The sequence below is a fragment of the Rhinolophus sinicus genome, linkage group LG11 (assembly GCF_036562045.2).
Source record: "Rhinolophus sinicus isolate RSC01 linkage group LG11, ASM3656204v1, whole genome shotgun sequence".
NCBI classification, from domain to species: domain Eukaryota; kingdom Metazoa; phylum Chordata; class Mammalia; order Chiroptera; family Rhinolophidae; genus Rhinolophus; species Rhinolophus sinicus.
The window spans coordinates 64,972,937-64,998,790 of NC_133760.1; the positions used below are offsets into that span (position 1 = coordinate 64,972,937).

Genomic DNA, 25,854 nt, shown 5'->3' on the forward strand with positions numbered 1-25,854 from the left:
GACCAAGAAGCACCTTGAAGATTGATGGGCAGATGTCCAGGAATTGGAGGGAGTGGAGCTCAGCAGGAGAGAAGTCCCAGAATGTCATGCGAGTGGATGTTAGTAATCAGGGGCCCCGTGAGTGAATGCCACAGCTGGCCACCGGAAGTGCCACTGCTACCTGTCACCACCCTGCTGTATGTTCCCCACTGCCTCTCAGCTCACTGTCTGGCTTAGAAACTGACCAGCCCCAGGCAGTGTGATTCTAGGAATGGGGTACTTTTCTGGCCTCCCCATCACACCACCGACCCCTTGCCCCATATGACCCTCAAATCCCAGAGCCACAAGGGCCAAGAGAATGTCTGACCTGAGCCCTTAGTTATCCCGGTGAGGAAACTGAGGCAGGGGCTAGAGCCCTGTTCTCCTCCTTCCCTGCCCTCTGTGCCCTGCTGCTGATGTAGGGCCAAGCTTGGCAAGTCCAAGGGAGCCCAAGTCACGCACGGCCATCTTCACTGATCACCGCGGTGTAACCCTCCGCAGCTCAGTCACAAGCAGCCTGGGCACCGAATGGGGCGTCAGGTAGTCTCATCACAGCCTCCTGCTCCACCTGTCACATTCCCTTTTCATGTTACATTGTCCCCTGGTACCACCGAATTGAGCAATAAGGACACATAGTGTCGGGACTGGTCATGCAATGGCCAGTGCCTGACAAGAGGGGCAGGGATGTCACTAGAGGCCAGGGCAGTAAACGGGCTGTCAGGTCACTGACTGGATTCCCAGAACCACAAAACAGCCACGAGGTGGCCTGAGGACAGATGCACAGAACGGCGATGCAGGCCTTTGACCACAACTGGAAACAATGTGCGGCAGCCAAGTGGGCTGGCAGGAGGCTGAGTTTTATTCCAAGTTCATCTGAGGATAAATCAGACACCGCAGTTACACAGCATCAACTCAGCTGTTCGATTCATCCTCCAGGTGAAGGAAATGGATGCCAGAAGGAAAAATAAAAAATCCCACATGTCCGAGAGCAGAGAGGTTTGTGTGCAGACCTGTCACCTGCAATTTCCTGTGGAGAGAGAGGGAAGAAATTTCCTGTGGAGTGAGGCACGGCTGCCCTCCCAAGGACCCAAGTCCAAGAGCAAATGGGCCACAGCAGAGGAACAGGATCCCCGGGTCCAGGAGGCACCCTGGGATGACAGGCAGACACGCCAACTCTGTCACCAGGTGGCCTGAGTTTTCATCCCCGCTCGGCTGCTTCCTGGATGTGTAACCTTGATCACTTTCATGAACCTCTCTCTGCCTCAGTTTTCCCATCTGTAAAATGGGGAGAATAAGAGCTCTCACCTTGTAAGACTATCTAAGGATTTACTAGATTACTTGTATGAGTTCAGAACAGTGCCTGGCACATGGTAAGTTCTATAGAAACATTAAACGAAATAAGCACGTCTGATGTGAAACCAAGAAAACAAAGCCCCTAAACAAAAGGCAGAAATATCTTCAATCCAGAATTTCTCTGTAGGTAAAACTGGGAGTGAGGGAAGGGGACACCCCAATCACACACACGGTGACTGACATTATGTCCTCATCTCCCTCGACTTCTGTCATGTGTGTGCAGGCATGTCTGTGACCTTAGAATGCTGCCTATGAAACAAGTCCCAACAACATGCATCTGATTTTCTTACTCAATTTCAAGATAAAATTAGGGTTGCATCCCTGAGGGAGAAAATGTGTCCCTGAAAACAAGCAACTACCTAGAGAAAGCCTGTGAGAATCACATATTTAAAGGGACATCAATATTTTTCTGACAGAGTATTAGTAACAATAATAAATTGCCAAATAGGACTGCAAACTAGCAGCACTGCTCAACATTTGAGTGACAGTTAACGTCTCCTGGGAAATAGCAGTGACAGCTAAACATGACGCCAATGACATGGCCTCGATTGCACAGTAGAGGAGGGGGCCGTGGGGACTGGGGAGGTTCCCAAGTTTGAGTTGATGACAATCGGGACAGGGGCGACCCAGGCTGTAAAGATTGGCCGTCCACTCTGTGTGGGGGGGGCGTGCAGCCTGCATCCCTGTTTCCGGGTGCGGGAAAGTGGAAGGTCCAGGATTGGACATCGTGGGGACAAACATAGGCCTCTCACCAAGCCAGAAGTTGACCTGAGTGGGGAGGCAGAACACTGATAGAAATTCTGAGGGGTTATTGCCTCAGGTGGGGCTGATGTGAGGGAATCCCAGAAACCAGCTGGCCCTGGGAAAGGAATCAGACAAGGGTAGAGCCCAACCCCTGCCATGTGAAGAGGGGAGAGAGTCTGGGTGCAAGAGACCCAAATGGAAGATCAAACAGTGGGGTTGGGTGAGGAAGCTGCCATTCTCAGGGGGATTACATCCAGGCCAAGGGACACCCGGGATGGGACAGCAGGATGCTTCCAAACTCTTCCAGGAAGTAGGGCGAGGGCAGAATGAACAGGGCTGGGACAGTTGGGGACAGAGAGAGACTGTCAGATGCAGCGATGGAACCCTTGAGTCTTGGAGCTTCTACCCAATGTTCCTAGTGGGCTGATATGAAGCCACTGCCATAACTTAAAGGCCTGTCTCTGGGGACGCCCTGGAAACAGCTGTGATTTAGAAGCAAGTAGGTCACCCTGGAGGTGCCCGAAGTCCAGCTGGAGCCAAATCTTCCTGACGCCGCGGGAAGGAAACAGGCAGAGGAGTACAGATCCTGGGACCTGAACGGGCATAGGGTAAATACAAAGGCGGCACTGCCTAGTTCCCAGGGCAGCTGGAGAGGGGCTGGTCTGTATCACATCGCCTTAGCGAGAGGGTGTGACTGATCACACCCCCGAACCCCCGAACCCCGCTTATATAAATTGTTTTAAAATGTTCTGTGCAAACAAATTAGTGGACTTCTGGCTGAGGGTGAAGTGACAGACATAGATTACAGAGCACAGGGAACTTTTACCTGGGACATTACATACTTCTCTCAGGTTTGAAGTTTTCACAATCATCATCACATTTGTAATAAAATACAATAAATAAAATACAATGCGTATTGGGTAACGTCTATCCCGCCTCCCAGGAGCGGCTGGGATACACAGACGGTACAGGTGGAGGTCGCAACAGGGCAACGCTCAGGTCAGAGGCAGAAAGTGCTGAGGACAGGAGCAGGATAAATGAGGCCCAGAACACATGTCCCATGGGCCAAATAACGGGGGACAGGGAGGAGGTTCAGGGCAGTCTGTGGAGCCGGGCAGGTCTGGCCCGTGCTTCCCAACAGAATCGCGCAGAGACAGCCCCTAATGAGGGAAGTTTCCAGAAATGTCTCAAGAATCCCTCACTCTTGAAGCTTAGGCTCACCCTACTGGCTTTCCCCAGTCCCTACCCAACAAGGTCATTAAAGCACACGTGTTCTTTACCCCATATTCTTTCCATCGTGCGACTTGGGAGTCTGCCCCGTTTCCGCTGTGGAACATCCACGTTGGGTTGGGCGCGGCGACCAACCTGAACGTGCGAGAAGCCCAGCGTTGATTTCCAGCCTTCGCTACAGCCTGCGGATACGGCTCATGAGGCTGCAGCCGTGTGGCGGGATACCCCGAGAAACGCTCGGCTCTTTGGCCTGGTAAGCACACCTCTGAAGGCTTACAGGGTAGAAAGTGATGACAGCAAAGGTGACAGAGAAATATAGAATCAATTTTCTATGTCAACAGCTACTCCTAATTTATACACTTTATAATTGCCAACAGTCCATATCTTGAGAGGCATCGATTCTAGCAGCTCAAGGCATGACTTTACCTTCCTCTCCCCCTCCTTTTACACTAACGCACAGCTCTTAGACCTGCAAAGGGGCCTTGGAGAGTTCAATAGTCTTTCCAAGGTCATAGAGCAAGCCAAGGGCAGGATGGATAGAGAACACCGTTTCCCAACTTCCCAGGTCTCCAGCGCTGGGCCCACTCATGTTACCTCGCCCTGCATAGATTTATCATCAGAGGAGAAAAGGTCACTCAGTCAGGAACCTCGTAAGTCATTGGAATAAGGAAAACACGTGGGACTCATCCCTGGGGAGGCCCGATGCAGGGAGATAGAGGTGAACGGAGAATAGAGGTGGGAGGAAGTGTCCCCAGGCCAGGTGGTCCTCATTTAATGAAGGCTCTATTTGCAGCAAAGACCCAAACTCTGCTCTTCCCATCACCCAAGCCTCCCTGCTGTTCTTTTAATAGAAGCATTTTCCCTGCCTTCCTCCCCTCCCTCCAAAAAAACCTCACAAATATGTTGTGTGAAATATCAGAACTAATTAGACCAAATGGTGTTCGTTTCTGTCACTGGCTTTTCTGGGGGAGAGCAGCCTGTGTCGTGGAGGGAAATTTTGTTAACTAATTAAAGATAGTTTTGGGGGGAGAGTGGCATGTTCCTGTGGGAAAGAGCGATGGGAGCCCTGACGAGGCTTCTTGGATGGGCCGATTAAGGAAAACTAAGAACAGAGACAAAAGGCACAGCGACAGCAGGGTGACCCAGAAGGTGATGGGGGCGAAGGGAGGAATAGGACTGAGTCAGCCTGCTGGGCAGCCAGTCCCATACTTCTACCTACAGTCAAAAGAGAACACTGTTTGCACACAAGTATAAATGCACTTACCACACCAAAAGTCGTAGTGTTGACGATGATGGTGGTGATAATAACCAGAGGAAGAAGGAGGCAGTTTGTCCAAAGCTGGTGCTCAGCCGTTGTCAGTGTGACTGTTACACAGCCAAGAGCAGAGACCACATCAGCGTTTCTTTCTATTGTCCAACGCTCAACACAATACATGGTGTTGGTGGTTACCCCAAGAGTTTGGCTGGAAGATGGTAAAGGAAAAAGAGGAAACACGTATATAAGCAGAGTATGTGCGGGAGACAATCTAAGATCTTTTGACCTGTTTTTCCTCCTTGAGGAATAGCTGAATAGAAGTAACAGAAAAGGGGCCGGAGGATGTTAAATCTGAAGAAGGGAAGACTCGGGCGGAACTTTCCGCTGCCTTCACAACTTCAACCTACTATCGCGTGAAAAAGAACGCCTTCATTCCAGGAGATCAAACTACCTGGTAGAAGTTATCAGGCGGGGACTGTGATCCAGAATAAGGAAGAACTATTTAACGATTCAAACTATTTAAGACATGACATGGGCTGCCATGTCCTTTTCGGTGTGGCAGCCACTTTCCTGTGTGTTTGAGCCAAGGCCGTGGGACACCCGTCAGGGACGATGAGAAGGGACTTGTGCTGTGGGCACTGATGTGGAGGTCCCCTAACACTGAGATTCCAGGAGTTTGTAGACGTGGAGCTGTATTTCAGTGGCCTATAAGGAAGACTATTCTCCCTGAGGAAGTCAGAGAAGGCCCTGAGAGAGGCATTGAAACCCTCTTCATGGGGAAGTCTTTAACACTGGGACGAGCATAAACAGGAATCTTTCTGGAACTATCTGGGGGTAGTGTGGCTCAGGCACAAGGTGGGGGTACAGGCGTGCGGGGACATGGCTTCAAGGGTTCTTCCTCATTCTCAGTTCCTCTGCGATGCCCATGGTTACAAGGAACGGCACCCTTGGGGGAGAGCTGAGGAATGGAAAGGCACCTTTGTTCAGCTGGGGGGTGCTCTGACTTACACCCTCCAGCAGGGTCACGGTCCCTATGGTCTCTGGCCTGAGGACCACTTCCGACCATCCTTCCACTGAGCAGCATGGAGGACTAACGCTGCCTGAGGAGCAGGAGGTGGGGAAGGGTGGGGAGAGGCCGCCAGATGCAGTGCTCAGGAGGCGGTCCCCACACGAGAGATCGGGTTTGAACTCTGGCTCTGCCACTCACTGGATACGGGGGCACCTTCCTTGACCTTGCTCGCCCCTGTTTGCTCTCTGAAGGGGATGATATCATTCCTTCGTTCAGAGGATGGTTGTGAGCATGATAGGAATTCATATGGCGGGTAGATGCTAAGCACAACACAAGGTCCACAGGAAGCACTGTGAGTGGCCTGGGCCTGGGGGACAGCTGGCATTCTGCCGTCCAAATGGACACCACTGCCCTTTGAGGGGATAAAACAGAGAGGCCACAGGGGTCTTGGGACCGAACGCAAGTCTGTGTGCCCGAGGCATCAAACGATCAAAACTCCAAATGTCAGGGTTTGGAGTAAGGAAAGGCTTATTGACGGAGAAGGTGCCAACCGAGAAGATGGGAGGCCTAGGGGAGCCTCCAATCCATCGTGCTCGCTGAACCAGGCCAACGGTTCTTAAGGGGCTGGGGAACAGGTATGGGGAAGTGCTGGTGGGGCAGGTTTTAAATGGAGGCCCTTGAACTTGGCCATCTACAGTAACAGGGCATCAGCACCGAGTCTCCCTGGACGAGGGACCCTTGGCTTCTGAAAGGGCTCTGGTGTTCAAGTTCCGGTTATCTCGTGGTCCTTTGGTTTGGTGGGGAGAGCAGGTGATGGAGTTAGTTTCCTAGTGCAGCTGAAGGCCAAAGTTCTCTCCCCTGCGCATGCCCCAGCTGCAAGGTCTTGCTCTGTTGCCTCTGAAAAGCAACTCAGTATCTTGTTAAACAGGACAGGACCGTTTGGAGCTGGTTCTGCGGTTACAGTCTTGAATTCCAGAAAGGCATACACCAAGTGGCTAAGACAGGGTGTGTACAGGGATTCAAACAGACCAAATTTCGAAGGAAACATAAAACAACAAAAACAGATCAGGGAGCGATGGAAGGAAGACCAGAGCAAAATACTCCCTGGGAACTAGGGGGGTTATCTGCAAACCATTTCTTGGACCGTTTTCCTTGCCCTAGAGGTGACATGCCCCTTCTGCTGGGGGCTTCCAGGGGGGTCTCCAGCAGACAGGCACTCCCTCAGCCCCCTGCAGTTACCCCTGGGGCTCTTCGCCAGCAATGATTTTTCTCCTAAGGGCTCTGAAGCACCAACAAGATAGAATTTGCAACTCATAGAATGGATCGGGAGATTGAAACAGGCGGCTTCCACTTGCTCCGAGTCACAGCATGAGTCTGCGTTGGGCCGGGGCCAGAACTCCCCACTCCCCCTGCTGTTGCCAGGTCCCCAGCAATGTCTCCTCTCTGCCTGCCGGTCTCCTCCACACCCTCCTCCAGCGTTCGTTCTGATGGTCTAATAACACTGCCCCCCGTTCTTTGGCTCTGCTTCCTTTAATACACACATAGATTACAGCTACATTAAAGAGGCCCAGAAATACCAAAGCAGAACTAAAGCAATTATTATAATGCAGCCTTAACAGCAGCTGTAATGAGACAGAATTAAAAATGAGCCAGCATAATCACAATTCACTGTTCCCAACGACCTTCCAGAACTGCTTTCATTTGGAAAGTAACATCTAGTCCTGAACTGTCAGATGGAAGGGAAAAATTCAATTGTGCCTCCCAGCATGGCCTGGTCCCTGGCTACGGAGACCTGGATCTTCCATATGAAGACATCTGTCCCCTGGCTGATGCTACATGGTATTATCCATGTGCTTAGTGGGGGGCAGAGGGAAGGGACATAGGAGCTGGGTGTTCCTTCAATGGCACAAAAGGCTGGCTTATCCCTCTTCCCTCCATTTGTCACCGGGCCTGCCTGTTCCACACTGGAGCAAATTCAAGTCTGAGCAGCTTCGTGCCTGGCGCATTGCATGTGCCACATGTTGCAGACGGTAACAACTCACGTGATTTCAGAGGATCTCACAAAAACCCCGAGAGGCAGGTTCTATTACTTCCCCATTGTATGACCAAGGAAACAGGGGTGCGAAGTGACTGCTCACTTACCTACTAGTGGGTACCAGAGCCGCGACGCAAATCCTTATTTCAGAGTCCAGAACGCAAATTCTCACCCTGATTTTGTGGAGCTGATCCCCTAAGAGAAGCAAAGCAAAGGAAAAAATTATTTGACGTGGTGTTACACTACATTGTGATGCCAGGGACCGGGGAGGGGAGGGGAAAGGTGAAGGCAAAACGATGGAGGGAGACAGAAAGCACGCCCTGCAGGAGAGGCTTCCTTCGGGGGCCACTCTGACTGATGAGTCACGGGCACCTACGCCACGGAAGCGTTTGCTCACCCTTCCTTCCCCAGGTCTGTACAGATGATCAGAAATAAGAAGGCAAAGCGCCAGGAGGCAAAGGCGCCAGCAAAGAGGGTGTGGAGGATGCAGAGAAGATACGGGCTCCTCTCCTCCAAGATGCTCAGAAGAAAACACTAAAACTCAGCGACTTTGCCAAGCCTGCCCCCAACCCCAAATTGGACTTTCTGGAGCTGCTCCCAAAGGCACCCTGGCCCCTTCCTCCTGAGCATGTTCAGTGGACTCTAGAGGCAGGCACAGGGATGCTATTGGTTTTTGGCTTGCGCAGGAGATGGTTTCCACACTGTCACGATGGAGCAGGAGCAGGCACAGGCAGCAGGAATGACCATGAGGAGCTGGTCCCTCACCTTCCTCCCAGCTGAGCCAGGCTAGGCTACGATTCAGGGGGCAGGCAGCCCTTCTTCATGCCCTGGTTGCAGGCAGGTGGAGCCCTACAGTCCTGGTGCTAGGGAAAATGTCCTAAGGATTCTGGTTCCAGAAGCCCAATGGCCTTGAACACCTTCTGATGTGTCGTGCAGATAATGGGTGTCCAAAATGACTCTCCCCAGCCAGCCTGAGCTTCTGGAGAGGGTCTTGAGCCCCGAGCTGCAACCTCTCCATGGTCTGTTCACCACTCCCACCTCAATCAACTTGGGGAACGATGGTTTCCCCACCCGAGGTAAACAAGGGTAACAAAGCACTTTCTGGTTTGACTACAATTCATGTGGGTTCATGGCCATTCCCAGGACCCTAGCTCTGAGGGGTCACTATGAAACTGAACTATGTGCCATACCAAGATGGCTGGTCCCCAGCTCAGCCTGCATCCCAGGTAGGCAGGGCCTCAGAATCAAGCCACAAATGCTGGCATCGCCACTTGTGTTTGCTGGGGGGAAAAAAACAAACAAGAGTAGTCGAGAGAGGCCATGTCTTGTTCTTTCTACATGCTGTCATCCCTTTCTCTGTAAAAGTCCCTCCATCAACCCATCCCTATTTTGTGGAGAGAGAACCGTATGGGGAGTAATTTGACTCAAATGGAGTAGGACCTTGTACATTAATTACTAATGTAGAACAAGTGAGGAGGGAACATCTGAGAGATGGTAAGAGGGCACGACATCCCCAATACTGGGGGGGCTGGATGGGGTACATCTTTAGTGGCCCCTGCTTCTCCTGAGAGGACAAAAGGGACCACAGCTGAAGCACATCTCACTCCCAACTTCCAGGCCAAGAAAAGCTTTCTCAGAAGCCTGGGAACTTGGGAATACAAGCATGAAGAGATGAGAAAATGGAGAAAATAACGGGGACACTGCTGAGAATTTTTTTTTTTTTGGTCTGATTTCCAACTTGGACAATGGAGCTTGCCCTCTGAAGGTGAGTGGGGTCCTAATGGTGTGGTGAGTGGGGGTGTCTGTGGACAGCACCCTGCTTTCCAGCCAGCAGCAGCCAACTATGACCAAGTCCAAGCTATGAGGTTAACAGAAGACAAGTTGGTGATGACGCACCTTTGTTCATGGGAGTCGTATTAGACACCTACAGTATGAAGAGATTTTCAAGCTCTGGCTGGTTTGGGAAACATAAGACATAAGTGCCCTACACACAAGGAGTTAGGAATCTAATACTTTTTGTAAAAATTCACACACAAGGGAATTAACAAGCACAGCATCTGAGAGGCCTTATGTAAGCTGAGAGCTGGGTGCCTCCCATCCCACAACCCACCCACCTCTGCTGGCTTACAGGGCCTGTAGGTGGAGACAGTGCCTGCCAGCCCCTCTCCTCCCTCCCCCAGGCGCTAATGAGATGCAGGGAGGGGACTGCAGCCCCCATAGATCAGCTCGCCAGTTTCTGCGGCTGTTGCTTTGAAGGTGCCTTTCTCTAGTCTGTGCCCACAGCTTGTTACCGTAGCACACGGCTTTGGTGGGTGAGAAGGGTTTAGGCTCCCACGATGGTGGGGTGCCCTGCCTCCGCCTGACACTTCTCTTCTTTGCACTCAGTGTTTTTCTGCCCATGGGGAGTGATCTGTGCTCTTCTGGAGCTCTATGATTTTTCCAGACCACCTATAACTTACCACCTAGGCCCACACCAGGACCATCTCTTTGCAAGCAGTAGGACAGAGTTGGAATTGGTCACAGACTTAGGGAGCAAAGGGACGAAATTTCTGACCTCAGACACCCAACACCAAGACCATGAGCTGCCCAACCCCTGGTGTCCATGGTGCATTTACTTCCTCCCTTTGTTTATAAAGTCTCAAGATACATATTTCAGTGTCTCAAACAAGCTGCAGTTTCCTTACTGCGTTCTTCACGGGTCACCCTCCTGTGTCATCCACCTGACACAGTACGCTCTTCATCTGGAACCCAGTTCTAGATCACGTCCCACCAGATCCATCTCTCTCTTTTTGCTGTTTGAACTTTTCACCCGGCACCCGTCTTATGCTGCCTTCTATGGGTATTTGGCTTTTTACGTTTTTCTCTCAGTTGGATTGTTCTGTTTGTCCCAAGGTAATGAAGTGCTTCGTTCTGAATTAATGTGGAGTGTTTTTATTTTATTTTAATACCACAGATATATTTTATCTGCTATTTATTTTCATGCACCAGTTTTGTTGTGGTTAGTATTTTCACAGTATGCCTTTCTTCATTCCTACTACTTTCAAACTTTCTGTATCTGTCTTGTAGAGGCGTGAATGGATTTGACAAAGGATGAGGAAAGAGGGAGCAGGGAGAGAAAGTAACTGCTTCACTCCTACTCACACATAACCATCACCACCAGTACACACACACACACACACACACACACACACACACACACTCATTATACAGGCAGCCAGACATCTGCCAAAACAGAATATGGCCAAAACACGAAGGCAAAAAGAGCAAGCTATGTTTTAGGTGATTCTTATGAACTGCCTCGTTTTTTTAGACCCAAACTTAGAAATTCTGTCTTTAAAAAGGCGTTTAATCAATTTCTATTTATTGTGATTGCTGATGTGTTTCATTTCTATCATCTTGTTTTGTGTTTGATAATTGTTTGGAGAGAAACTCCTCAACGGATTGCTCCTGCTTCCCCATGTCTTTCTGGGTATGCCAAGAACAAGAGGTTCTAACTGCTCGTTACCTGGGTCATTTCTTAGGGCTGAGTTTGCACGAAGGAATCTTGCAGAATGAGGTCATGTCTCCCTTTGGGACAGAGAACAGGCTCACGGCCTGTCAAAAGATGGATTTCCTCAAGTGCAGTGTTCCTCAGCTGCAACACAAAATCACTGTACGTGCAACGTCTAACTAGGCCCCTCTGTGTCACCCTTAGGGGCCAAGAGAAGCTGATGCACACGTGACGCTCATGGTGGTTTCTGTGTGTGAGTATAAAAGTCCAGGAGTCTCCTGTCTTCTGATAGCATCCACCAAACAGTAACAGGCCAACTTATTAGCTTCTAAGGAGGACAAATCAAATACTAGTAATTACCCGATGGAGTTATTGCCTCCTTATTTCCTCATATCATACCTCCTATTGGAGTGATTCTGCTCTGTTTATTTCCTTTTAGCCTCGACTGCTTTGAAAGTTATGCATTGTACTCCTCCTCTTTTAATGAATTACCCCAAAAAAATACTTAAAAAACAAAACCAAAAAAAAAAACAGCTTAAGTTGCAGACGTTTAAAGTCAATCAATACCTCTGTCCCCTCTCAGGACAATTTATTGTGGGACAACCCACTCCTGTGTTCCACGCTGCTTACTGTCAGCCCACACTTTAATTCCACCTTGTTTTTAATATACTTTTCTGTTGTGGTTACAGTCACTACTTATTTAGATTTACCAAAGAGTTTCTTTTGTTATTTTTCTCACCGTTGCTTCTGGCTTTCTATCCCTTCCATCTGGTTCAGTTTCTATCTCACTGAGTCATATCCTTTCATTGCTCTTTCAACTAGGATCTGTGAGTAATAAATTCTCTTGGGCTTTCTTTGTATTAAAAACTCTTTTGCCTTCATTTTTGAATGATGGCTTACATACTCGTAGGATTTGAATTTTAGGGTGTTAGTTATCGTCTGACAGCAATTTGAAAACACATTTCCTATCGTTATCTATTTTTGCTGGCCATTCCTTTGTGTCATCTGACTTTTATCTCTTGAAGCTTTTTTAAGATTTTCTCTTTTTTATTTCCTGTAATGTATCGACATAGTGTCTAGATGTGCATTCATTTTTAAATTTTTATTCATGGGACCTGAAATTCTTCAATTTAAGAATTTAAACGTTTCTTGAATTCTGGAAAATTCTCAGCCACTGTCTTTTCAAATATTACCTCACATATACTCTGTTCTCTCCTTTTGGTACTTGACGAGATATATATTTTGATTACGTATCTGTTAAGTCTCTTTCCTAGTTTCCATTTAAAATGCTGGGTGATAGTCTCAAAGTATCTTCCAGGTCATTAATTTTTCTTTAGCCATGTCTAATGTTTACACATCTAATAATTTTTTTATTGTGATGATAGAGTTTGTATTTCTAGAAGCACTATTTGTCTACATTTCAAATCTGTTTCTGTATTGTGCTGTCCTGTTCTTATAATTTTTATTCCTCCTTTATGTTTTTTTAATATGGTAAATATACTTCTATTGTGGTCTGTTTAAGACCATTCTATTTCCTCTATGTTAATTATCGTATGTTAATTACCGTGTTTGCCTGTTTGCTTCTTCTTCTTCTAAGTGACCTTTACCATAATTTGTAGGTTTTTGTGATTTCTAATTTTTATTGTGAGTTCCTCAGTGGAGGTTGTGTCTTTAGGGAATTTCGTGTCCTCTGTGTATAAATGGTGGTGGCGGTATCTACATTAGGCTTTATGTTTGCCTCTGCTAACACCCCACTGTTTTTCGCTTGTTTGTTTGGTTTGGTTTTGTTTTTACCAGCTCTCGACCAGTGTTTATGTTAGTTCTAGGCATTACTATGTGGTGTAAATTTGTGCAGGTAGGGCAGGCTTAGGTTTTCAATCTCTGGTGTGTGACTTCCTTCCACCCAAGGCCTAAGTGAACAGCAAACTTTCTTGAATCTTCCCCCACACAGATCTGCTGGGTTTTTCTAATCCTCTCAGAGGCTCCTAACTTTATGCTAGAAGGCCTCTATCCCTGCCTCTCAGCTCACTTAGATTTGAGGCCTTAACGTCTGTCCTTCGATGGAGGTTAAAATCCCATTCTGAAACCCTAAGGCCTAGCTCTGTGTCTTAATCTCCTTTGGACGACCACGGCCTCAGCTCCTGCCCAACACCCTGGCTTTGAGCTCCTGCCTCATCACTGATACTGGGAAGTCCTCTCTCTTTCTTTTGAGCTCTGTGTGTATTTGAGTTTATTTGTGTTATATTGTACGCAGACTTATACAGGTGTGATGAAAGAACACCTTTGAGGATCCATTCTATCTGCCGTATTAACTGGAAGTCCTCCGTGAAATTGTACCTACGAGAAAAAGCCATGTCTCCCCCTTCTGTGTATGAGCACAAGCCTCTACTGCACAGCCTGCCTCGGAATCATACACAAAGTGAGAGCTCAGAAAGGGTTTGTAGCAATCTCAGGGTCTAACAGCAGGGGCTTTGTGAACTAGTCCATGGTACAACAATACAACGCAGTAGAGTGTGGTGCAGCCACTTTAAAAGATAGGGAAATTGTTAAGGGATTCAGGAAAATGTGGTCAACATCATTTTTAAGTGTAAAAGACAGGTTAGAAACTAGTATGCACTGTCCTATTGTATAGAAAACAGACTGGAAGAAAATATACCAAAATGTTAGCACCATTCAATCCATGGACAATGAGAGTATGTGCCATTTCTGTTTTCTTCTTTTGATTTGTTTTTCCTATAGTCAGCATGTACTTCTTACACAATAAGTGTGACGAATAGGAATTTAAGTTAAAATCTGGTAAATGCCAAATAAGTAGAAAATTTGAGATGCTCTCTTGAGTTCCTCCCGCCCCAGAACCTTTGCGGGCTTTCATTGTCTCAAAGGAGCTTCCATTTAACATCCACACCCATGGGGAGATGTTGCTGCTTTCTGAGCAGTCCACAGTGGCCCCAGTCCTCCCTGCCACCAGAGGGTGCTCTTGAGCACTGGGCCTCCGCAGGCTGGCAGCTGACCATTGGTCTTTGTCATGACACCTCCTTGGCCCAGGTTGCCATCGTAGCCCTCAAGGGACGATGATTCCAGGGTACGCCATGCCTACAGCCCCTCTTCAGTTTCCACTCCCACCCTAGTTACACCTCCACATGGTCCCTGGGGGCACAAGTGCTGTGCCTGGCTGTTGTGTCTGGCAGGGCTTCTGTCATGCCACACAAAGCTGCCCTCCTCCACTACCCTGAGCTAGTCCTCATTAGTCCATGTTCTTGCTTTAGGTTTTTTTCTGGACCCTCATGGCTTTTCCCTTCCCCGAGGCTTTGGTGGTGGGAAGCTCTCTATTCTATCTTTAACAGGACTCTCTGACTTTGAACTTCAGGAAGCATCGACTGGGGTGTCCGTCCTCCCGACCCAGAAGGCCCTTGGTGCTCCTTTGGAAAACAAAGTCAACTCCTCCAGGGATCAGCTTTTCCAACTCCAGTAGAGGCATCTTTGCTTGGGTCAAAGGAGGGTATTCATACTCTCACTGCGGAAAGATGGCTCCCGACCATCCATACAATTGTCCATTAGAAGGTAACTCAGGTAGCCCTCCTTAGATAAAGGAGGACAGCATCTCTCAGATATATAGGAAGTTATGAAACTGGTCAAGAACTGTAAATTGGCTCCCCAGCATAAGGATTTGTACAGTGGTTCCACCCTAGGATCTCACTCGGCATCACCTGCCCACTCAGTGCAGGTTAACGAGCTATGTGAAAATTGGTAGTTTAGGTTCTCCCTGTGGCAACATCCTTTTTTCCTAGCTCCATTTTTGGCTGTTTTTACTCCCTGAAGCACCCTCCAAGCAGAGATCAATTTAAAGTAGGGATAAGGACCGCAGGAAGCCTGGGGAAAGAGGTGTACGGGGGGACCCTGGAATCCCTTTGTCTGAAGAATCATTTTCTTCCTTACCTCTCTCCATTCTGCTCTCCTCCCACTCTTTCTTGCCTCTGGAAGTCAGGGAGACACTGAGCAGGTGGCCCTGGCTGGTGCCTGGGCTGGTGGCAGGTTGGGTGGGAAGAGGCTTGTCAGCATATGGGCCAAGGGAACACATGGCCCTGAGTTCCTGGGGACAGGAGGGGAACAGGCAGGAGCAGATGAACTGCTAAGCAACAGGGTTGGTAATTTCAGCCAGAAAACTTTCCAGCGATAAGAAATAAGGGAAGGCAGCCAGTGGGGGAGCACGGGAAGGGAGGCTCAGGCACTCGGTTGGCCATCTCTGCACAGCGGTATCTCTTTAATTTCTTTTAAAAGTAAAACGCTGTTCTCTGTAGGAAGCTTTTGCTTTTCCCAACTTGAAGAGCTGAAAACAACAGAAAACCATCAACACACGTTTTCACTCTCCCTAGAAGATGCTCGCAAAGTTCCTCACACTCACATTTAAATGATTTCTGAGCTACAGGAAGTACAATGGCTGAACTTAAACACGGATCAACATACGGGGAATGAGAGCTGTTTCGGAGTTTTAAAAATAGCACACAAAGAATACCAGAGTGTTAACAGTGGTTGCCTCCGAGTGATGGAATTATGGGTGATTTTTGTCCTCCTTCTTTATCCTTTTCCATACTTTTCGTGTTTTAATGATGTGCACGTGCTGTTTCACAATTTTAAAATGTTATTTAGAGACATAGACAAAGGCAACATCAATTCATAAAAGAAAAATGCCTGTGGACTGGTGTTTCCAGAACCTACCATGTGGCAGAATGTAAGGTCAGTCTTTATGTCTGCTATTTGATTTGACCGTGAAAAGCATCCTGCAATATTGATTGTACCCTTTGTACAGATGAAGAAACTGAGACTCAGAGTTCATTAGCTTGTCCAAAGTGACACAAATGGAAACTGACAAAGCCAGATTTCAATCCAGGCCTTTCTATCATCAGACTGTGTGTGGGAGTGGTGGACGGCATCCACGCAAGTCTTACTGCTGGGTGCTTTTTCAAGGACAGTGAACTTCACATGAAAAAGACCAAGACAAACAATCAAAGTGCCAAGGTCCAGAGTGGGAACGTGTCCGGTGTGTCTGAGGAAGAGCCAGGAAACTAGGACAGCTGGACAGAGAGTGAGGCAAATGGTGGGAAGGGAAGCCAGAGGCAATGGGCCAGATCCTGCAAAGCCTTATGGACCTCAGGAAGAGTTCTGGAAAAACTCATGGTTTGTGCTCCTGCTGATATGCCCAAGGCTCGGCATGGTTGCCTCAACCCCAAGATTTTCATGATCTTTCAACACAAATACCTGCCAACAAGAAAGTTCTTCTGCATCTCTTAGTTCAAATTCCCAAGAGAGGGAGCCTCGTTGGCTGAACCCAGACTGAACAGGCTTCATTAAGTGAGGTGCTTTTCCCCTCAGCCATGGAGTTGGGCTGCCCCGTCCTTGGCAGGGACTCTGGCTGGTCAGGCAGTGATGGACATCCTGTGAGGGGAAACTTCGAATGGGACCTGGATTATCAATGGGATCCAGGTCATCAGAGACAGAATCTAATCAGTGGGAGAAAGTATCTCCTTCTGTTCTCCACGTTGTTATCCCTTACCTTACTTGCTAGGAAGGCCATTGGAAAGGGACAGAAAGTACATTGTTTATAGGCTGTTTGATCCTAATGAAGGATGAGAATAAGCGGGGAGAAAATATCTGCATTTGTTTTTGTTGTTGTTGTTGTTATTATTTATTTTTGCATTTGTTGATCTCCTTGAAATTCCAGTAAGGTTGAAAACACCTTTGATGGATGTGAAAGATTCAGAATCTGGATTGGCTGAATCTATCCCTCAAAAAACAAATAAAAAATATTTTTCTACTTACCACCTGGTCTCTAGAAAACCCTGTCTCTGAGTTTCCTCACGTAGCACACAGTTATTTTCTAAGCATCACGGAAAGGCGTTTGTGAACCCTGGGACTGAGTTCTCATTCTAATTTTCTCAGCAGGGAGATGGCACAGCCTCTTGCCTCTCATACCACGCCAACTGACTCTCAGGGGCCTCTGATTTCTAAACAAGAGACAATCGCCTGGCACAGAGCACAGGCCTGTGAAGGTCATGCAGCAATGCGCCAGGCGAAGTCACAGCTACAATCCCTGGGTCCAGGCCTGGGTCGGGCATCCCTCTCCTGGGCCCCATGGGGGCGAGGGGGCGGGGGAGAGAAGAAGAATGGGTCTGTAAAAAGGCAATTGCCTAATCAGTTTTCCTCCCTTCCTGGCCCCTGCACCCACTCAGCCAGGCTGTTCTAGACCTCCCTCCAGCAGTCCATAAATCCATCACTTGACATTCTGGTCTTTATTTCACCTTAATTTTCTACAGTCAGGAAGTTTCACTTTCTCTTTGATCAAGGTCATGTTTCCTTTGGTGGAAGGAGAAGGATTCAAATCTCAGAAACAGCATTCCTCATTCCTCTTTTGAAGGCATAGCCAGTATCTCTGTTTCTCCCTTTCCCAAGCACAGAGCCTCAATTAATAATCATGGAAAGGAAGAGCAACAGGCAGTAACCCTGAGTACACCCCACCATCTGGTTTAAATACTGGTTGTGCTGCCCAGCTCACTTCCCCCTCTCACCTGGGCTCTGAACCTAACTCACTGATCTCTCCTCATTGACTTCATAGAAGCCCACCTAGAAATCGGACCCCCAGCTGTGGTATGAGCGCAGTTATAGAAGGAGGAGCTGGATTGGACAGCTGCCCGCAGCACAGAACAGGTATGGGATACCTGCCCGCTCAGTGGGTTGAATTACAGAAGAATTCGGAAGCTTAGGGAACTCAAATCTGTTATAATGGATGGTAAGCCTGCGGCACTCGGTCTTAGAGGGAAGCATACTTTATTATACAAAACAGTAAATAAACCTTCCTTCTTCCTTCTTCTCTAGAAGGAAAAACCTATGTCTATCTTCCAAAGAGGGTTGCTATATAAAGATCATTAAAAAGACAGCCCGGAACGAAAATGCTTACCGGATGTACAGGAACACAAGAGATGCTTTGAGAACTGTCTGTCAATAATGGCCACACATGGTGCCCGGTTTCAGGGAAAATCACTACCAGGGAAACCAATGCACAGTATTGGGAAACTGACAGTCCAAGCAGATAGAAGCTAAAACATAATCTGGATATGTAAATAGAAAACCAGATATTGACCTATAAGTGCAGTGTTTACCACGTGTGTCTGATAACTAGGCAACACAATAGCAATCATGACCATCAGTAAGCAGGGGTCAGATAAACCTTTCAAGGGTTACACTGGATCACGGGCATGTATACTAGATGACTCAATATGGTCCCACGGATCCCTGAGGCTCTATTCATTTTTTTTCTCTCTATTCCTTAGATTAGATAATCTCTGTTGATTTATCTTCAAGTGCAACAGCCCTTTTTTTCTCGGCTCCAATCAACTGTTAGGCCCATCCAGTGATTTTTCTCAATCAGACATTATACTTTTTAATTCTAATGTTTCCATTTGGTTCTTTTCCTTCTTTCCTTTTTTATTTTTCTTCTGAGATCCCCCATCTGTTCATTTTAGTCATATTTTATGTCAAGTGCTTACATATATTTGTAATAGCTTTGTTAAAACCTGGTGGTTAATTCCAACACCTGGGTCATCTTTGGTTATTTTTCTGTGGACTGCTTTTTCTCTTGACTGTTTCTTCCACATCTCATAGTTTTTTATTCTATACTGGGCATTGTGAATGACGTGCTGTGGATTCTCCTCTGGATTCTCCTGCTAGCAGGCAGGTAATGACTAGACTCCAACTCCAAATTCTGTCTCTCCTGGAGTGGGCTGCACCTGAAGTCTCTGCTCTGTCCTTCAGCCTTCCAGCTTTGCTTTTTTCCTGGGCTCCTGGAGTCTCCCCACACATGCCCAACTCAGGGGGCCTCTGAGGATTTGGTCAAAGATGATATGCAGATTTGGGGCTCCTTCCTCTCTGGCCCCCTCCTTTGTGAGATTTCTACCCTCACTTTCTAGTTACTCTGGCAATTCTAAACTCTGTCTCCTGGCTCTGCCAGCCAGTAGTTCCCCAGCTTTCTGCTGGAGTTCCAACTGTACCAGGAGTGCTTGGGGGTGCCCCCACCAGGGCAAAAACATAGGAATGTGAATCTCCCAAGAGCAGTTCCCTGCTTTCAAGGATGAACGTCCCTCTAGGCATGTCTGCCTTTGGTCATTCTCCAGTGCCTTCAACTTGCTGTTGTTTATACTTTGCACAGAATTAATCACAATAAACTGTGAGAAGGTGAATCTACCATAAGCTACTTCCATTACAGGGAAGTGGAACCACTACACAAACTGTTTGATAATCTGCTTTTCTATCTACAGTGTGCTTTTCAAATGCTACATGTTACTCCACCATCTTGGCATAGTAAGCTTTATGCCGATAAACGTATATACTTACATAACACTGAGCTATCGGTAGACCTTTAAGATGTTTCCAACTTTTGATATAATAAAAGTAGTGTTCTCTCACCGCAGGAGTTGCACATGATAATTCATTTCATTTGCAGGGAGAAGTATATGTTGGTACTTCTTTCTGTTTCAATTTAGCTCATCCTTGAATACATCTATTTTATATGTTTTATAATGTATGCAATATATTATTATAATACCAGTGAATCATTTATAAAACATATATATGTATATGTACATACACATGCATGCACATACCTATGGGGCTGTGCTCAATTTTACTTAATTCTTTTTTATAGATGGAGTGTAAGATTTTGAAAGTTTAGATGGTACAGTTATGAATAATGCTTTAAAGAATGTGTATAGATATTCAAAAATACATAATATATTCATATATGCACATAAATACATATATAAATATAAACATGTTATATAAAATATTTTGGCACAATACTGATTATTTACGTAAGATGATTATGCAGAAGCAGAATTGCTGAATCAAATGGTATGCACATATTTCTTTTTGACTTGCTTTGTCAATATTATACAAAAGCCCTGTAGAAGGATCCTACCAATTCACCCTCAAAGCAGAATATGAGCGCATAGTACTTTCCCCACAGCCTGCAAACACTGACTATATTTAGTGGAGTTTTTTTCCCCCCATCTTTAAAAAAAGTTTTAGTGATGAAGAACAATATTTTGGTTAAATGAGAATATCTTCCTTTACTCACAGAGTTGAACATTTTCAAATATTTACAATATCGAATCTCTTTTTAAATTGCCTGCTCATTTCTTTTGCTTTTTCTATTAAGATGATTCATCTTTTATTTGAAAATTAATTTTAAGCGATCTTTTTATAGTAAGTATATTCATCCTTTGTTTGATATGGGTGTTACAAACATGTTTTTCAGTTTATCATTTTCCTCTTTATTTGTTGATGATATTTTCACACACACAGTATATTTATGTCATCAGATTTATTAGTCATTTTCTTCATGGTTTCTGCCTTTAAAATTATTCTTAGAAAGCCATCCCACACCCTAAAATTATACAATCATACCAATATTCTCTCTTAGTACATTTACTTTACATTACAATCTTTAATCCACCTGGAATTTATGATAAATTACACAAGATAGAAATCTTATCATACCCTAAAGTCTTATATATATATTTGGGACTCTTTCTGGGTTTTCAAAGAGACCCATCGATCTGTTGAACTACGATGTCAGAATTACAATCGTCCAATTTTTATAGTTGTGCAATGCATTTTGACATGGACATTACATTTCAAGAACAACACTGACAAACCAGAAAGCATTTAAAAGTAGAGTTAGAAAACCACTTCACATAATAAATATTTTAAAAACTAACAATGTTTAACTTTGAGAAGAGAGGATTCAATACCTACCAAAGTCAGAATTCAATAAATAACCTAAGGGGGTTATATCATAGTTACTTTTTAAATCGTTATGGATCTGTTACATGGATGGGAATAGATCTGGGTGACTCGAAGGGAAAGAACTAGGACTAATGGATGGAAATTACCAGAGAAAATGTTGGCTCAACAAAGGACTTTTCCTAACAACCACAGTTGTCTAGCAAGAAAACAAGCTGTCTCGAAGGAGGGTGGGGTTAGAGGAGTTGGCTGCTCTTTACTGAAAAAGTTAAAAAGTAGGTAACTAATTTGTGAAGCACGCAATGAAAGGGACGTCCACAGCAAACAAGGGCTGAGCTACAGGAAGGACATTCGAACTCTAAAATCCTGGCACCTATGATCTTATTTTCAAAAAAAAAAAAAAAAAAAAAAGCAGTGTTGTAATAAACTCAACTGACATTGTGCCTCAAATACTGAGGAAGCTGCACTGAGGGATCCCTAAGGCCATACACCTGAGCCATCGGTTTTTGAAACCTGAGAAGCTCTGGTTCACTTTTCCTTTATCTGGGAGGTGGGGGCGGGGGGGGGGGCTGGGCTGGGGCTGGGTTGCAGGATATAAAGCAAAGGGAAACTTAATAGATCCCCATACAGCCCTATATTTTTGTTTCAATTTTTAGGCAGACTCAAGGTGCCCGGAGGTAAAAACGGGGTATTTCCCCCAAACAACAAGAGAAAACAGTGGCCCCAGAATCCCAGGATCTCATTTTCATCCTGCTTCTGCAGACACCAAAGCACTGAACACAGGTATGTGCTGTCCCCTCTTCACCTCCACGGGGTGTGAAGAAGAGAAGTCTCCTTTAATGCTTCCGTAAAATATTCTGAGGTCCCCAGAGCTGTCCGATTCAAATGCAGTGAGTTATCTATTATGTATCCCATGGCTTTGGGGAGAGGCGGTGTCTCCTCTGTGCTAAGGAGACAGAGCTTTGAAGCAGCGTGCTTTGGGCTGGTTCCTCTTGACAGTGAGGAGGGGCCCAGAGCAGGAGAGCAGGGGTGGCATCCTTCTGGGGCCACACAGATCCCAGTGTAGCAGACCTATCGCATAGCTGGACATCAGCTCAGCAGGTGTCCAGTCCCCTGAACACTGTGGCTATTGCCTTCTGTTGTGACGTCACGGAAGGCACAGGTAGAGGGGAAAACACCATAGCCCATCTTCTCTCTAGCCTTCTCAGGTAAAGAGAAATAAATACTGTGGGCACAAGACATCAGGCAGAAAGTAGGTCGTACAACATACTACAAACTATCAAGGTGGATATAATTAAATTCTTCCACTGCGTTAACCGATTTCAAGTTTGTTTTGTTTTCCAAAATGTGTCAGAGATCCACAAAAACCAAAAGGTTGATAGTTTGACTATTTTGCACATTTAATAATCATTTGAGCTGCTTTGTGTATAAATCACATTATTTTTACGCATAAAAATTTCCTATTGTTAGTCATTCCTGAAAAACACACAAAAATATAGAAAAATGTACATCTGCTTTCCTAAATTTCCTTTCTGGGAGTTTCCATCCTCAGTCAGCGGATGAAAATATTCATTCGGATATATCTGACCATCATGGCAAAAAGGTTAATCACTGAAATATATATAGAGAAATATAGGGGCCTTATAAACATAATGCCAAGGGGAAAAAGCCAGACACAGAAGAATTTTGTATTAATCCAAGACAACCAAACTAATTTATGGTGTTGAAGTCAAGATAATAGTGATCCTTTGGGAGGGGTGATGGTTAAGTGCCTGGAAGGTGGCCCGTGGGGCTTCTGGGAGGCTGGTGACATTCTGTGTATTCATCTAATGATGGCCACTTGGGTGTACTCAATTGGTGAAAATTCACTGAGCTGTACATTTATGATCTACACACTCTTCTGTATATGTCACACTTCAATAAAAAACTCAGAACCAGAGGAAGGCGGTAACTTTGCACTGCTGAGCCCTGTGCCCAGGTTTCTGCCATTTAATTCTCCTCAAAACCATGTGTAGTAAGTGATGCTTTTGTCATGTTTTCAGTGAAGGAAGCAGAAGCACTGAGACATTATGTGGTATCACGTGACCAGCAAGTCTGATCCAATCTGGGTCTCTCAGACGCAAATCCTTTGCCCAAGTTTTCATTAAATATTTATAATATAGAGAACAAAGTTATACCCCCAAAACTCAAGAAGGGAGGAGAGCTGGATTCAGACCCTCTCTAGGCTAAAAAACTGGAATCCATGACCCCAAGGAGAACTCGGCAGTCAGGGAAGAGCCCAGGTGCCCCCGGGGGCCCATCAGGTCCTGAGTTACTCAAAGATTAACCCTTTATGGGACACTAGAAATTCATTTTGGGGTCCTCAGACCACAGGGATCCCTCCAGCTAGAGCTAAAGCTGAGTCATGATGTTTCACAGGCTCCTCCCAAGGCCAAACCAGGGGAAGGGAAGTGGGGGAGGAAATGCAGAAGACGCAGGTGGCCTGTCCCAAATTCAGACACTTCATCAGATCAGTTACACAGAAACATGGCCTCAGACAAAATTAAATGATGGTTTCTTCATGCCCTAGTGGAAAGTTCATTGCCCCAGGCTTCAGCAAACTGTTCCAGTTACTGGCTCCGCCATTCAGTATCTGTTCTAACCTCTCTGGGCTTTGTTTTCTTCATCTATAAAATGAGAAATTTGAAGAGAGATTTTCTCTCCATCCCATTCAGGCCAGACTTATGACCTAAAACACTGGGGTTCAGATTTCTACTTGGGAAAGGATTCTAACTCCACATTTGAACACAGGATTTAAGAGTCAGGAAACCTGAGTTGAAGTATTGAATCAAAATGTGGTACTTAGTCATTTCTTCGAGCCTCAGTTTCCTATTCTGTAATATGGGAAGAAGACACCCCTAGAGGATTGTTACCCAGGTTCGGTGAACGAGTAAGTGGTTCTCAAACTTGACCTTGCCACAGAATCACATGGAGGGACTTATTCCAACGAAGGTTGCAGGGCCCTACCCTGAGTCCTTTGTACTTATTAGGCCTGGAATAGAGGCCAAGAATTTGTATTTCTATCAAGTTCCTGGGTGACGCTGATGCCACTGGTCCCAGAATCACACTTTGAGGACCCCTGAGTTCATGTATTTACAAGCTCATAGTAGAGTGTGAGTCTAAGATGCTTTGACTCAGTCTAAATGAGAAATGATTTCTCAGGGCTGAAATACAGCCACAAAGATGATTCCTGTTCTTATCTGACAAGCAGCTGAGATGTAAACCCAATGTCCCCAGGCTCCATCAGCCTGTGGATTCTGCTGGGGTGATACTAACATCAATAACCAAATTTATCATCGACTAGCTCTCAGCCTACATATTCTGGACCAGATATGTGGGCGACTCTCCATACGTCTCCACATGGCTATCATGGAGGAAACAAGGTTTTCTCCTTGTTGGTGTTCCTCCTTCCTACATCCTGAACTCCTTGAAAGCGGGCCCTTGTCACAGCTTTTGCTGCTGGTATATTCTGGAAGATGTTTGCCTTCCTGGCCAGGGGCCGCCTCCCCACGATGCTGCAGCTTCCAAACTCTGAAGGTGCCAAACAGGTTACAATCCCTCCCAGAGACATCATTTCCTTAGAAAAGAATGGCCCACTCTTCAACTCTGTTGCCCTGTGTCACCTGGGTCCTGATGGAGCCACGCATGACAAAAACCACGTGCTTTTGGCAGGTGCTTGATCAATGATAGCTAGTATTATTATTCCTAGGAACTCAGGAGCATGAAGATAGCGGCTGTGTCTACCATTTCTGAGTATAATTTCTAAGCCGGAAGCTGTAGTCCAGACCAACCCTCGCGAGGATTACATTCCACAGTAAATTAAAATGGGCCTTCAGTTCATGGAAGCCTTGCCAGGTCAATACAAGAAGGCAGAGGGCAAAGCTACCATCAGTTTCCTTGTGAAACACCTGAGATGCCAGGAAACGCTGTCCATCCATCCATCCCTTCATTCATTCATTCCAGGAGGGGAATGGGAACCAGAACACACAAATGTCAGGAGTTCCTGGATGTTAAAACCATAGCCCATCCCAAAGGAGGTGGACAGGAAAAGTCAACAAAGAAGAAATACAGATGACCTCCTAACAAATTTAAAATGAATTTAGCCTTATTAGCAATTGAGTATTTGTAAATAAAAATAATACCGTTTTTCCCCCTAACCACGTGGCCATGGTTTTTTACATGAGGATTCTCGGTGTTTGTAAGAGTGCTAGGAAATGGTCACTCTCAAGATCGTGCTGGGAATCCAGTTTGGGATAACGTTTCCAGTGAGCAGGTGTCACCTCACCCGCAGACTTCTGGGTCAGCTCTGCCTGCTTCTGTCCCCAAACAAATCTCCTAAATCCATGAAAATATGTGTGTGCTTTAACCTTGCTGCTTCATTCCTACAAATGGATCCTTGAAAATAACGATGTCATGTGCCAAACATGTAGCTATAAAGAAGCGGTTCACAGCTCTGTTAGAGATATTTAAAAGCTGGAAATCATCCAAATACCAGCAATGGACGCTTGGGTATGGGGGCAGCTTGGCAGGGTAGCTTGTGGGTGCAGGACCCAGAAAGAGGGGCGTGGGGTGCAAACTCCAGCTCTTCTGCTCACTTCCTGTGTGACCTTGAGCAAATTATTACCTTCAAACCTGTTTTCTTATTTATAAAAGGTGGGTAGGAATAGTATTTACCTCACAGATCTACAGTGAGGAATAAATTAGATGACATGTGGAAAGCATAGCCCATAGGAAGCGTTTTATAAATATTTGCTATTATTAAATAAATTATGCTATAACTATATGATGAAATTCATTGCAAACATCAAAAAAAGATGCTGTAGAAAACTATCTAATGACACTGGGAAATGTTTATGGATATTGTCAAGTGCAAGAAGCAGGTTATA

The 25,854-nt window shown here is 46.0% G+C and overlaps 1 protein-coding gene across 2 annotated transcripts in view; it reads right to left on the reverse strand.

The window, feature by feature from the left end:
* Nucleotides 1-352: 352 nt before the first annotated feature.
* LOC141567617 (uncharacterized) overlaps nucleotides 353-25,854 on the reverse strand; it is a 341,191-nt gene continuing 315,689 nt past the window's right edge. For both annotated transcript variants that reach the window (XR_012490420.1, XM_074315600.1), the window contains exons 4-7: nucleotides 7,752-7,839; nucleotides 4,610-4,808; nucleotides 3,396-3,617; nucleotides 353-1,045 (exon numbers count right to left, since the gene is read on the reverse strand). Coding sequence is in view for 1 of the 2 variants with exons in the window: in XM_074315600.1 (XP_074171701.1) it covers nucleotides 944-1,045; nucleotides 3,396-3,617; nucleotides 4,610-4,808; nucleotides 7,752-7,839 (611 nt within the window). In the remaining variant the exon portion in view is untranslated. The remainder of the gene's footprint in view (nucleotides 1,046-3,395; nucleotides 3,618-4,609; nucleotides 4,809-7,751; nucleotides 7,840-25,854) is intronic.